This window comes from Numida meleagris, chromosome 4 (assembly GCF_002078875.1).
Source record: "Numida meleagris isolate 19003 breed g44 Domestic line chromosome 4, NumMel1.0, whole genome shotgun sequence".
In the NCBI taxonomy this organism is placed as follows: domain Eukaryota; kingdom Metazoa; phylum Chordata; class Aves; order Galliformes; family Numididae; genus Numida; species Numida meleagris.
In genome coordinates, this window is record NC_034412.1 from 63,721,853 (window position 1) to 63,736,946 (window position 15,094).

Below are 15,094 nucleotides of genomic sequence, written 5' to 3' on the forward strand. Positions count from 1 at the left end.
GCAAAGAACTTCTCAGCACATAGTCCAAGCATTCTTGAGGATATTATCCCTCCATGTTCTCAGCCTTCTTTTGTATTTTCCTCTCATTTCTTTTCAGATTTCCTCTTATTCCGACAGTTACACTCATCACATACAATTCAAAGCTATAAATGAAGAAAGAAGGGTCAGGCAAGTACATGGTCACATATAAAAACAATGTTTTATTTTCACATCAAAACAACTACTATTTTAATTACTTCTTTCAAAAGGTAATGAGTTTAAAATGTCCTTTCCTTAGTCTATCAACTAAACCTGAATATATATTTTGCTATTACAGATATTTTCACGGTACACATGAAAGAATTCTCTTTCCTAATCCCATACCTGGGAAAAAGGTATGAGACTTACAGTAGTGCAAAGAATACAAAATCTAGTGTGGGCAACAGCAAGGACTAAAACATGACTTAAAAGTTTGGCTTAGTAAGTGCACATTGAAGATAGGATTGTGTTTAACTATAATGAATGGTAAGACCCATTTAAGTTTTAAATAAAAATGGAGTCTATTTGGAATTCAGTTCAGTTATTTCATTGTAGGTAATGTATAAAAAAATTCTAACTTTTCTGGTGAAACGTGGGATGAATTGAGCCAACAAAGTGCAAAAACGTATGAAAGGCAGCACATTAACTTTGGTCAAATCTTCTCCAAAGACTCCTTCCAGCCAGCCATAGGTTGCATTCTCATTCATCATGATGATTCACTCAGCATTGCATTTCAAAAGACACTAGACAAATAGATTTTTGTTACCCATAATCTATCTTGTAATGATTCTATAATGAATCTTAAGAATTTACAGTATAAAAACTTTCATCTGTTCCAAGAAGTACTTCTTCAGCTCTTCAATTACACCAACCCTGGGTGATATAGTATGCACTTCTTTACTGTGCACTCAATTCCTATCTAAATTCTCCAGCAAAACTTTTGACATGAGGTATATATACCCGTTTGGGGTATATAACTCCATTGTTTCAGGAACTGTGGAAAAAAATAATGTATATAGTGTTCGCTTGAAAAAAACTACGCCCTTCACAATACACTCCATGTTCAATATACTGATAGCACTCGTGGTCCTAACTCATTCCAAACTTTAAAACATATTAATTCCTCAAAGTTTAGTCAAACCAACAGGTTTCATGTTTGCAAATGAGCTCTCTCAAATAAGCTTTGCACTGCCACAATCTGATACACTTACATAGCATCTAAAAATCACTCTAAAATTAGATTCAAGTTTCTTGTAGAGCTTTGAAACCTAAAATCAAATGTTCTCCAGAAATTAAAAAGTAAAGGATAAAATAATCACTCTTATTGATGAAAAACAGTGTTTTTCATTGGGAAAACCTTCAGCAACAGCTGCTAGCTATACTGTCTACATGGAGAATAGAAGGCAAATAGTGTAACACGTCAAGTTAACACATCAGATCTTGTTAAACTTTATCACAAATATTTTTTCAGACAAACTATGTTTTTGACACAAGAAACTCCTTAAAAAATACCAAATAAAGAAAATACATTGAAAGTCAAAATATTCCACTCAGAAAACTAAAAATATTTTCATTGAAATCAAAATTATCCGTGGGCTTACAAGATAGATCCCGTTTTAACCACACAGAAGGAACACTAAGGTGAATTCTAAAAGCACATGCAGGTAAATTAATTTTGCATTTTTGAACATTTCACTTGCTTCCTTAGCACAATTCCCTCAGTCTCAGATATGGGTCCTGTTATCCCTGACTGTGGAGCCCTGACATGTAGATGCTATGGAAATTTTTGAGTGTGTTTGTTTTCTGCCATAATCTTATTTATGTTGTTTCTTTGTGACGAAGAGTTATCCTCATCAGCCTATGCTTTAAACAAGACAAGATCTCCAGCATTCCAGTGGGTAAAATTTAATGCTATACTAATGACACCAAGAAATGCCATTATTTTGAATTTAATTAACTAAGCTTTGGTTTGTAGCTGCGAAGTAACGTTTCTCACTTTGGAAAGAGAGGATTCCCAATTTCCAAGTAAAGTAAACAGTTCTTCCAGGTATAAAAAGGTTCAAGAAAACAGTAGTTTTCATTTTTAGGAAAAAAATGTGATTTCTAATTCACACAATTCTAACCATAATACCTGAACCTTAAACAGTACATTTCTGTCATTTAATTCAGGCATTGAAAAAGCAGCTTCAGAATAGACAGTTCATTATTATTAGTAACAGGTAATTCTACATTCATTGTTATTACTAATACTGGATTTTCTAAAGATTGAGAAGCATTCTCACCATTATCTTTGATAATGTTCATTAAACTTCAGTAGGCATCCAATGTGGCCAGAGGACAAGACTTCCGCCTACTGTATCTCAAAGTATATTCTAGCACTACAGTGTAGTATATAATACTGTATAATATCTGTGTAATATACGGCTATGTGACATTGTGTTTTGTATTACGAAATGCCATGAAATTCTCTCTACAGAGATTTCTGAAATTGAGGTATATAGCCACATGAATGCAAGTAAATTCTAAGGCTAGGATTTTGTAATAAGATCCTTTGCTGTAATTTCACAGTGTCAATATACAGTATCACTCCCAGAGTTACTCATAATGACATCTTACCCGAGTTTCAGTACACTAAAGAGGCTCCTACACCACAGCACCTTCAAAATGACAATATGATGTATATCGTAGCTCTCAGGAGTCCATAAACTGTGGCTACTTAGGATCACTTCCAGTTCTATATACTTTACAAACAGAGCTGTATGAGAAATCCTCAAAGCTTCAACTTTAGTAAAAGTGATTTAAGCTTTTTTCCTATCATTTTTAAATACATAGTTTTTATGAAAGTTGTGATAACGTTTGATTCATACAATGAGCACATCGTACAGTTAAATGAGAGAAAACAAAATGATGTTTTAATTAAAGAAGAAATAGAAGATCTTTAAGCAAGTAACCATTCCATTCTATATTTATCTTTCAAAGAATGCCACTTCTTCACATCCAAAGTCACAAACATACAAAAAAAAATCTTCAGTTCCCTCTCCTATCCACCACTCTACCCATCCGGTAGGGTCCATGATATCAGATGATATATTCTGACCATCACCTGACACCAACCTGCTTCCTGATGCAGTATCATCATTTTAGATAATTTTACCCATTGTATATTCCATCTCCTCCATCCTCACCCATGTTCAACAGAGATACTCAGACCTAGAGCCTTCACTTTTGAAGGTCATTTGAGAATCCATACTTGACCTAGAGCAAAGGAGAAGTCTTTCCGACTCATCTGTGTACCTTCTTGCCCAGAGCTCTCCTCCTGCGTTCACTGCTCGAGGCTTGAGAGAGAGTGTTTCAAATTTCACATAAGTCTCTTTTGCAAGGTCAGCTTCCTTAGGAGCTTTGGGTTTCACACGAAGTTTTAAAACTTTGTAGAGTAAGAAAATTATCAAAGGTAAAACAACTACACATGCTGCACTGCTGGCCATTATCAGAATAGAAAACTGAGAGCCACTTTCATCATTTAACATGTCAGTAGTGAAAATAATGCACTGCTCTTTTGTAGGTGGCACTCCTTTGGGTGAAACACATGCCATATACTGAGTACTAGGTTGCAAACCGTCAATTGTGACTTTGTTTTTGCTAGAATCAGTGCTCAGAGGCAACATTTCTTTATCTCCATACTTTGAATATAACACAGTCACTGCAGCATTACTTGTGGCATCGACAGTTTTCCAAGTCAAGGTCACTCTTTCATCTGTTTCACTGATCACCCTTAGGTCCTTCACAGTAACATTTTGCTCAGCCATAGCTGCGGCCTTGAATAAATTCTCCTCACCTTCCTTCCTTGTCTCCTCAGTCTGCTTTGCCTCCTCACCTCTCTTGCTCATGTCCCCAGTCTGCTTTTTGCTTCCATTTGTCACTGTCTTTGAATTTTTCTTTCCATCGACCATGGATCTGGATTGCTTCTTGTCAGTAACCCTGGCATTTGTTGATCTTTCAGGGGTAACCTGTGCTGTGGTAGTTGATACGATGACAAGAGGTGTGGTTGTTCCAGGTTCCTTCTTGGATTCCTCCAGCGTGGTATTCTGTCTCTCAGCCTCCTGCTTCCTTCCATACTTCTGTGGCAACACAGTGGTAGTAACGACACCAACCACTGTGACAGTAACAGCAGCTTCTGACATTCCCGCTAAATTCTTTGCTTTACATCTGTATTCCCCTGCATCCTTGTACGAAATCCCAGTCAAGCTTAGTATGGACCATCGGACACCTTCTCCAGGTGTTTCTTGAATTACTGCAAGAAAACGCAAAGAGTAAAATATTATAAAAAGGAGCTAAAGAGAAAGTAAACATCAGTAGATTACTTTTTTTCTCTGAAATTATTTCTATTGGAATGAAGCGTATGTATTAAAAATAAAAAAAACACACATACACGCTAACTATGGAACTTCCTGCAGAAAAGTGCTCAGCTTGGGTCAAAATGGAATTTCAGGAGGAATTACACAATAGTCTCCAGTTCTATTAAGTAAAACATAAACAAGAGCAATCAAAACATCTTAAAGCCAAACAATTACAAAGTGTAAGTCTCCCTGACTTCAAGCAACACTGAACACAACAGCTATTAAAAAAAATGTTAGAAGTTACCTTTGTTGTAGGATAATTCAATACCTTGGACTATTACATTCTTCAGAACTAAGAGTTAAGATAACTGCTAGCTACTTGCCATTAGCAATAAACTTTTTTTGGATACTACTGCATAAATATCTATGGTAGCATATTACAGCAAGAATGGTATGAGACAATTGCAGTCTCTTTAGTATTCAAGGTGGGCACTACAAATAAGCAATAAACACTTGCAAATAAGAAAACATGTATTTTGGAAAACTCCACATTTACAGTGCTATGTTTTAAGTTGCTCAGTTATGGCCTCACTAGCCTTTTCTGTTATCACAAAGATTTCAAACCAAAAAGGAGATTTCAGTAATGAATTCTCCTTTCTGCTTCTCAGCTTCTAAATTATTAGCCAACTATTCCAACTTCCATTTTTCTTCATTCTTCCCTTCATTCATTTTCACACACACACACGCACGCACACACTTATTACAGACCACAAACAGAATTAGAACAACCGGTTGAACCTGGAAAGAGTTTCCTGACAGCTGTTTCATGGATGCAGCTGCCAGAATGGTACAATACTTAGTCCACTCTTACTAATAAAAACAATCTCAAAGCACAGCAAACCCAGTAATTTCAGGTTCTCCCATGTCCTGTAAAAGGGCTATTTCTGTAAAAGAGCTATTATACCCGTATAGTTCACTGGTACATTGTCTGATCGAGTCCAAGTAAGCTGCGGTGTTGGGTATCCGGTTGCATCACAGCGTAGTAGAACATTGCTTCCCAGAGGGGATGTGATTTTGGTTGCTGATGTCATCACAGATGGCTTAAGACACTGTTCTAACTCAGCTCTCTGGAACAAGATCCCTGCCAAGCTCTCTGGTCCACTACATGTAACCAGTGGGTCAAGAAGTACAATGGAGTTGTCCACAATTTTGGAAAATTCTATTAGCTTTGAAATGCGACAGTCACAAAACCATGGGTTGTCCTGCAAACCTGAAGAAAGAAAGAGAGCAGGAAAACAAAAAAAAAAGTGTTGTCAGGCAATATTCAAATGTTGTAATTTGAGCATGACATATGACTACCATCAAGTACAACCAAGTAGAACCACAGGCCTATTCTGAGTTAATATTCTTCTATTTTTCTCTTTTGCTAGCTGACTGGTAGGGAATTTTTTTGCAGAGGTGAAAAAGACTACAAATTTTTATTAAGTTAAATCTTTTCTTCACATAAATTTGCAGGAGCATAGTAATAAATTGTCATTATCCTTGCTTAACTTTGCTATTTATCTGGGGAAAAAAACACTTTGAAAAGATATCTTAAGATTGAAGACACATTTTCACCTGTCTGTGACTTCTGGATAGAGCTTCTCAGTTATTATACCCTGTCACCCTCCTCTGCTTTTAATACTTCTTTGGGTTCTTACAGTTTGATCTTTTCAGACCCTTGTTTTATGCTTGCAGAAAACATGATGGAGGGGGTTTAGAGCTTACATCAACATCTCTGCCTATGGAAAAAAGGGTATGGGCTAAGGAGAAAAAGCTCTAGGCCAATTGCATTCTTATCTGGCTCTGAACCATACCAGTATTCTTAGAAATCTGGCTTTAATTTATGAGTCTCAGAAATATATTCAAATATAGGAGAATAGATGAAAAGCTGACAGTTATAACGATTTTTACGATGGCATACAAGAATACTGTCTCTTCTTTTGCCAGAAGCTATAATATTTGCTTCTTGGTTCGAAGGTCTTCAAATGGGAGGCTCCTCCACTTGGTGAAGTTATTACGACAAAACAGAGTATCCACTTCTGATAAATGTGACTAAATCGTCAGGTGGTGTCCATTACTGTGTTGAGCTTAACATAGCAACACTCGCTTTACCAGGTAAAAAACTGCAGTGTATCATTCATAGGTTCAAGTATTTTCTCATTTGACTTGGACTTCTGGGCATAACTTTTTCATCTTCTTCTAGCCCTAGCAATGAATAGAACTTACAGACTGAAATGAGGGGTGGTATGCAGGAGTCGCTCACTATTGAATTTACTGACTACTGCAACAGACAAGTCATGTTAACTAATTCAAAATTAAAAGAAAAAAGTGAAACACCTCCCAGTATTCCTCAGAGTGTTTTTTTAGGAATTATCCAATCAGCAAATGGAAAAAAATCTGCCTTCCATTTTGGAAGAAACCTATTGATGAAAGAGTATATGAATAATTAACTACTAGTTCCTTTCATCACCTGACTGAGATTACGTTATTTTAAGCACTGCAGCACTGATTGGCTAAAATAGTGGTAAACCCTGATTAATCCCTGTTTTTAAAACAAGACTTGACCTGAAGAGATTCCCTGACTTTGACATCACAATCCAATTTCACCCCTTCCAGACAAGAGATTTTGTATCTATTCACCACCTATTGCCCTCAGGAATGGAGAAGGAGAAATCAAGGAAATCTTATCAGCAACAGCTCTTCTTTAAGAAAAAAAAGAATCTCCCAAACATAAAACTAATTTCCTTTGAAACTCAAATATATATATTCACAAGCAGAAGTGATACCATCTGATTGTTTTCCATATGTCTAAGCACATCAATTTTTTCCTCATAAAAGCTCTGCCCAGTTAAGAATATGCATCTACCTACTTGTACTTACCTTTTAATTTGGGCAACCTTAGTTTGTAGTTAGGAATAACATTCTTGTATTTTTTTTTATTCTCGTTATAAGGGGTAAATTTTCCCTACCACATCAAGAAGAAGAAACTATAGGAGTATTTGAAAATGAAATTCTCCCTAAGGTCTAAGAAGGGAGTCAAGATCCTCTGGAAACAAGCCCTCAACCAACAGCCTCTCTGTACCAAATGTGTGTGAAATCTCCAGTACAGTCTCTATGCAAAATGATACTAAAAATATATCTTATGCTACCTTTCATCTCCTGTAAGCTTCGGTGCAGGAAAGGATGGATTTATTATTGTTTCTAATACTTCTCCAAAAGATCTTTCAAACGTATAAATACAGGATGTTCATATTCTCCCAGCGTCTAAGAGGAAAACTAAAGATGTTACAATCGAAACAGACTAAATAAATCAGGCAAAATAAAAGGAATGGTGAAGCTAAGCCATTAGATTGGGTGGTTGCTTAGTCTAGTCCAGGACACGGGCTTGATTGTCTCAGATTGTTCTGAAGGCCTGGTTTCAGTGGTAGAAAGCTGCAGCCCCAGAAGACTCTCTACTTCTGTATTTCAGTGCAAAGAAGGAGCTATTTCAGTTCATCACCTTATCTCCCCCACCTGTCACAGTGTCCAGTGGATCTGGCTGAAGAAGCAGGACATATATACAGATAATACCTACAGATCGAGGAGTTACTCCCTTGCCTCTGTGGCTCATCCCTTCTACCTGTGTCTTGCTGATACCTGGCAGTTCGTACTTTATTTGCGCGAAACTTGCAGAGTCATTGTATGTCATCAAGTCGTATGAATTCCCAAAACAAAAAGGATGAAAGCACTTGGAAGCAAGGATAAAACACTTCAGTTAGCTATTGAAGAGAACAGAAATGGGAATGTAAACTTCTGAAGTTTAACAACTTGTATTTACAAGGTGGTAGAAGCAAGAAAGAACACGTGAAAGAATAAATAAAAGATTTTTTAAAAAGGTACAAGTTGAAGAAACTGGCAGAAATTGGGAGTTTTAATAAAGGAATGTGGTACAATTCCCTCAGGAAAATTAATTCCTAAGAAGAGATAATAAGTCCCCAGTGGTCTGTATCCCTAATGGAATACTAAATATTTATAAATCCTAGCCTCTTTTGAAGAAATATTAAGACAGATGATTGACCTGAAAGAGAAAGATTGGCCAAAACAAAGCTAACATTGATAAATATTTTTGCACTAGAATATACCAATGCAATGTATGTTAAAATTAAATGAGGATTGTAAACTACTCTATAAAAAAACTTTATTCTAGATTTAGCATATTATAAGTTTACTTTCACACATTTATTTACATGTTTGTATTTATAATGGCAAATACGTGCATATGTGCATCTATGCATGCATATTTTTGCAGTCTTCTCAGTAAACAGGATTTCCCCACACTGTGTCAATACGGACTTTTAGCATTTGAAATAGCTATGAGTAAAATTTCCTTTGTATGGTCTAAGACCAGTTACTGACATAACTTTCAATTGCTGCAAAATGGTAGTATGTGAAATATTCACGTTTCCATCGGCCCCAAATATTCATTGCAACAACCAACCTACCCAAGTACTCTCTCTTTTGACTGAAGCCACAAAATTTTGATCCATAGATCTAAACAGTAAATTCTACTTCTCTCACTGTGTCCCAGTGCTTCCTACGCACTATTAGCCAGTGTGAAGTTTCAGGAAGAGCATCATCTACCCTACCTCATAGCCCAGTACAACCAGTGGGAACCCAATGGACCTGCTGTGTTTTGGATTTTTGGCACCTCTACAAGCAACAGAGGCAAGATTTCATTTTACTGCCACTCTGTCAAATCCTGGACTCCTCTTTTCCTCTCAGTGGCTCACTAGATGTAATTTTCCATATGGAAAACGCTGCTACCATCATTCATGCCAGAAATATCAATCACTGTACAGCAGCCAATGCTGAAACTTAGCTGTGATTTGGATCAAAGTATTAGGTTAAAGCTCCAGTGCTAACCAAGATAGGGCCAGCTGAACTCACACACTGGTTCCTTGATCGTTTCCACTGTTTAATTGTCAGCTCATTCCACAGCTTTGTTTTTAACTGTTCCAAAGCATACTCACCAAGACAAAGCTAGGATCTGTGCACCCTCCAGGGACCTCTCCCTGATGGGAGCTTGGATGAGATCGCATCAAGGATGGTTCCCTCTGTCCTATTCATTCCCCCAGCATACATGCAAGTAGGCTTTACACCCTCATCCTGCAATGCCTGCCAGCCCATCAGGCATATAACATACATACTGTTTTGTAGTATGAAAACACAATGGTTGCACTCTCTCTTCAAGTCAGTCAGCCTGAACTGAGAAAAAGACAACCCCACCCACTTGCTTACATTTTAGAGACACTGCAACATCCCATCAGACCTGCAGAAAACCAATGGTCACGCTTTGCAGAATGCTGAACAGCCAACCAGGTTTAAAAAGGGAGCTGGCTTTGCACTGTGAGGATGCGAGACAGAAAGAGCCACTCAGCCACAGGGCCAGGAACCATCCCCTGATCCCTTTTCACATAGCATAGTGTGCACACTGAGGAACATCATGCAGTAGGGAGCAATGAAACTACCCTTCAGGACAGAAATTATGAATTGGCGTAAGGAGATATACTAATCTGCCAGTCACTTTGGCTTCTCCAAGAGGCCTCAAAGTGAATATGGGGAACCTGAACTTTCTCTTACACGCAACTGTCTTGATGTTCAGTCAAGATATCCCAGATAAAATTGCCTCCTGGTGTTAAAAAAAAATACATTTGCACAAACAAAATCGGGGCTTTACTGTTGTTGACGCTGTTAATTAAATACAAGTGACAATTTTGTTTTGCCAGAAGTAGAAGGAGCAAGTTTAAGCCATAAGTACTTACACTAAGTAGGATCTGACTGCTATTTTCCTGACTAGACAAAAACAGCATTTATTTGCTTTGGGTTCCAGCTTCTAGCAGTGCTCTGGCTGCAGTAACCATTCCGTGTAGGTATGTGGGCCAGACTGAATGCTCCTGCAGAGCACCACTCTTGAGCATCAAAATGATGACTGTGTGTAATTGTGGGCATCATATTTAAAGAGAAACTCCCTCCTCCCCTACTCACCCACTCCCCCCTCAAAAAAAAGTGTCCAAAGAGAACCAGTAAATATAGTAGGAAAGGAAGAAAGTCACAGTCTGTAAGAAACAGCTGAAAGAAATAGCACAGCCAGCTAAGAAAGCAAAAGGCCATCAGGGAAGGAAAATGTATGAAAGGTTATAAGAGAGGGCAATTAGTTTTTATGCATGTTCATCTCATGTAGGACAATACTTAATCACCTTAATCAGCTTAGCTTGCAGTAACAGAGATTGAGGTTAGATATTAAGAGAAACTTTCTCACTGTCTTGAAAGATAAGCACTGGAAGAGGTTGCCAGGGAAGGCTCTGAAGCAGTCTGCCTCTTAGCCAAAGGGTAGGTAAGGTTCAGTTTATCTAGATCTGCATCCCAGCAGGCTAGAAGCCTTTCTGAAATCCTTCCTGGTCACTTACTTTTCTGATCCTTATCTCCCTTTCTCAGAAGAGAGGAAGGGCATCAATGGGATATGATTCTCCTCCCTCAGTCTCCAGCACGAGGGGTGTCAGAGAGGAAATAATGTCACGGAGCACACCTTACTCCCATTGTTTTGAGCCAGCATTTTCTGTGGCTGGAGCAATATAGACACCTCAACTCCTAGGGCATCTTTCTCATTTCTTTTAACCATTCATTCCTAAAAATTGACTGCTTCACACCAGTCCAACAGTGACTGAAGGATGAGCCTCTGCCAATAGGTATGAGTGGCCTAACTGCAACTTTGCAAGCTGCAGTAATACAGATAGTAAAGCTAGCACCAAGTGGAAATGAAGCTTGTGAAAATGATCCGTTATGCAAAAAACACTGCACATTCTAATCTCCAAAGAAAATGAGCATTTTCAGATCCACTAAAGAGTTTCTTATACAGCAAGCATTGCTTGCCTGCAATGAGATAGTCATAAGGAGGCTATGCTGTCAACAAATGAAAATTCAGTAAGTTACCCACAGCTTACCTAAGATAGATTTACTCAGCACAACACAGTGAAAGTGCTACTCACTGCTCTACATTCTTACATTGAAATCTACAGTGACTGCACAGAGCCTCCCTCAGAGTATAATGTAATGTAAAAAGGAGAAGCAAGGCTCTGAACCCAGCATGCGTCCCTCCCTGCAGATCTGTACTCACTTGTAGTTTATGAATGAAAATGATCCAAAGGTCACATCCTCCATTGCTAGCAAAGTCAATGTTTGTCTCAGAGGGTTTACCAGGACTGAAAAAGGCAGGCAAAGTGTGTGCACCAATGAACAGTGCAGATGGTGGGGAAGGAGGAAAGGGGAGGTGGGAAGGAGAGGAGAATATGTGGGTTTGGATATTTATTATTGTTTATTTATTAAGTAGTAGTGATGAGGGCTACGTAAGCAAAGGCAACTGAATAACCTCTAGGATTCTCAAATGAGGAAATCATCAGGAGAATTAGGTCTAGCCCAGTCAGATCCTGTGTTATTGCCTTCAGTATAGGGTGTTGAGCTGACTTAATTTTACAGGTCAGTTTTTTTAAATCCCAAATTAACCAAGTTCCTTTTAAAGCTGCAAGCTTACAGTTACCATGCATGTAATCGTTCAGCCTACTTTCAGCTATGAAGTTATTTACTATCATCTGACAGAGAGCTTCAAACTTCTTGCTGTGAAACAAAGCAGCTGAACAAATAAATGCTTAATAAAGGCTTTGGATCAAGAAGGTGGAATTACTGGGCAGCACAGTGCATGGAGGGTCTTTACCGGTGAGTACCAAACTCCTGCAGTTAGATTATAGGAAGCCAGCTATTCACTTGGTTTTGGTTTGCCTCCCTTCCACTACTCCACTACATTACAAAAAAACACCAGAACATGCACTTAGTTTTCTTGTCTGTCACCGTATACCAGTGGACCTTATCCAGCTGCTGTATTCTGAAACTGCAAAGGGTAAACAGTTACCTGCAAGGCTACAAAGTGAGCAAAAACTTGATGAAGCAGAAGGTCACAAAAAGAACTGACACTGTGGTCTAAAAGAAATTGGAGAGTGAGAATAAGAGAGTGAACACCGAGAGTCCAGCCAAGCTATTCTTCAAAGCTCACTTTAAATACTGTAAAAAGAACGGTGACATTGTGTGTATCAGGGATCCTCATTCTTCCTCTTGTATTCAGTGTGAATTGGCAGAAATGACAGCTTTAGAACAATGCAGGGTCAACATGAGTCATGGGGAGGCTACTGTATTTCAGAACTGGCTGTCGTATAAAGCATCTACTCTAACTAATTATCTGGCTTGCGAGTCACTGCTAAAAACAGCTGCAAGTGGACACTTGTGTTTGCAGCCACATTCAGTGATGAGGGAATTGTCCTCAGAAGCACAGTTTTTGGAAGTCCTGCATTTATCTGGATATTGAACATCGCATAAGGAAACAGGAACCTAGTACATTTCACACATTTTTATGACCTTGAGATAATGATATGTAGGAAAGATAGTGACCTTTATGTATATTTTCCTATCAACAGCAGAAAATAGACAGATAGTAGGTAAATTGCAGAGCAAGCCAGAAGAATGACCTGTACTAGAACCCTCCTGAATCCCAGGCCTGTCCCTCCCTGTTTCCTCTACCAGCTTAACATTTAGGTACGTTTTAATAAGGAATGATACAAGCTCTTTAACATACCCAAAATGACTCTCTGAGTTCCCAGAATATCTGTGCTCTTGGGTAGGACAACTTCTGAGAAGGGCGGCCAAATGTCCATCAGGTCTGAGGGCAGGGTGGTGAGCTTGTTGCTGGAGATGTCCAGGTAGGTGAGGTTCTTCAGGTACCTGCCAGCCTCGGCTGGAATGCTGGTCACTTTATTGTTATGCAAATCGAGAGTCCTCAAGTTGGGCATCTCTGCCAGCGACTCCCAAGGGAAAGTCGAGATCAGGTTACCATCCAGCCGGAGCTCGTGCAGTTGTTTCAGGTTGTAGAAGCTGCTGATATCAATGTTGGCAACACAGTTGTAAGTTACCCACAGATATTTGAGGTCTACTAGATAGTAAAAGGCTTCAGTGGGAATCCTCCGTATGACAGTTTTTTCTATACGAAGTTTTACAGTATCCACAGGAACGTTCACAGGGATCTCAAACATATCGGGGTCATTACAGAGCACAGACCTAGCATCAAAAAAAAAAAAAAGAGAGACCTGCATTTCTTTGTCAGAAAGTTTTATTTCAGATTTAAATGCTATCAACTTCTGCAACATTAACGGCAGAATAAAAAAAAAATCAAAGACAGTCTGCATTAGAATTTAAAAGGACAAAAGTGAATTTTCTAAAGAGAAAATGAACATTAATAGAAATGATACTTCTACATGAAATCTAGATTTGCTTTATTCCAAAGCACATAAGCACCACCCATCTAATATTTTATTGTCAACTGAAAAAGGAAAGCCATTGTATAGTGAATTACACATTTATGTATCTCCAACGGGAGCTGCGTGACATATTTTATGAAGAATATGGGATACTAATTTCTCTTTTTTTTGTCATGATGAGGATTCAAAACATTTGTGCATCTTTATTTACTTCCCAGAATCGACTGAAAATTGACAATGCCAGCATACTTCTCTAAAGGAAAGACTACTAGCCCTATTTTTGGTGTCTAAACAGGAACAATCTGCTTTTTAGAGATTCTATATAACTTCCTGTTTCTATTGATTTCAGTGAAAAGAGATTCCCCCGCATTCTCAGGAATTGGGAAGTTTCCCTTTCCTTTGGATATGCAGCATGCATGCATTAGTGTAAAGAGTCCCCTCCCCTCTAGAAACATATCTAGAATTTACTCCACCTTTTCTCTATATTCTTCAGTTTTGCTTTTTCCTCCTGTCACTTTATACTAGATATGCTGTGACAATAAGTAGCTGAAACAGTATCTCCCAAAATTGACACAATAATATCCAATTAACCTAATCCTTTATTACCAGAAATTATGATTTCCCTGTGAATAAAAAAAGAAGAAATTACTGTATTTATTTAAATGAGCATCACTTTACAGTAGATAAATAGTTTGAGGAAATAGAAAGATCATTACACTAATAGGAAAAACAAGGGTCAGAAATTGCCTTCTGCGGTGAAAATGAAGATTTGGAGTAGTTATTGTTAAGCATAAAGCCATAAAAACAAAACAGAATGACCATCTGCTCTGATTCAGGAACACTGTTAGCCATGTAACACTAATGTAAATTATGCCATTATTTCAAAGCAACCATGATAAACTGTAATTGGTAGTGTACGCAAGGACGTTATTTCCAGTTTCAGTCCTTTCCCCAACTAGTATAACAAATAACGAAACACATACCTTGTTCCAGTGCCATCACTTCTGCCGTGGTAAACGCAAGTGCATTGAGAAGGACAAAAACCATGCACTTTTTCAGAAACACTCATTATGAGGTATAAGTAAAAAAGCAGATACATGGCTTCCTCCCAGCACAACTGACACCAAAAAAACTGAAGACTTTATTCCGACACATGCGTGTGCAGCATGCTACGAATGCAAATGCAGACATCCATTTAGTAACAGCAGATTACATCAGATTAGCTGAGATCTTTAGTTGCTTAACCTTCAAATGTATCCTGAAAGGGATCCGTTAAACCAGCTTGTTCTTTCTCATGTCAGAACTCCACACTGTGTCAAGTTCCTCGCAACATGTTTCCAGGCTATTTTAATACGCACT

General features: G+C 38.2%; 1 protein-coding gene across 1 annotated transcript; it reads right to left on the reverse strand.

The window, feature by feature from the left end:
• Positions 293-15,036, reverse strand: LRIT3 (leucine rich repeat, Ig-like and transmembrane domains 3). The gene is made up of 4 exons (XM_021396461.1): positions 14,719-15,036; positions 13,057-13,535; positions 5,320-5,625; positions 293-4,309 (listed from the first exon to the last, which is right to left on the reverse strand). Exons 1-4 carry the CDS (start codon positions 14,832-14,834, stop codon positions 3,210-3,212), a joined length of 2,001 nt encoding a protein of 666 aa, XP_021252136.1. The 5' UTR covers positions 14,835-15,036; the 3' UTR covers positions 293-3,209.

Coding starts and splice junctions, on each gene's coding strand:
- LRIT3 (XM_021396461.1), bottom strand. CDS start 14,834: ATGTATCTGCTTTTTTACTTATACCTCATAATGAGTGTTTCTGAAAAA. Junction 13,536..14,718: donor AGTGATGGCACTGGAACAAG/GTATGTGTTTCG, acceptor TTTTGATGCTAG/GTCTGTGCTCTGTAATGACC. Junction 5,626..13,056: donor AACTCAGAGAGTCATTTTGG/GTATGTTAAAGA, acceptor TTCTTTCTTCAG/GTTTGCAGGACAACCCATGG.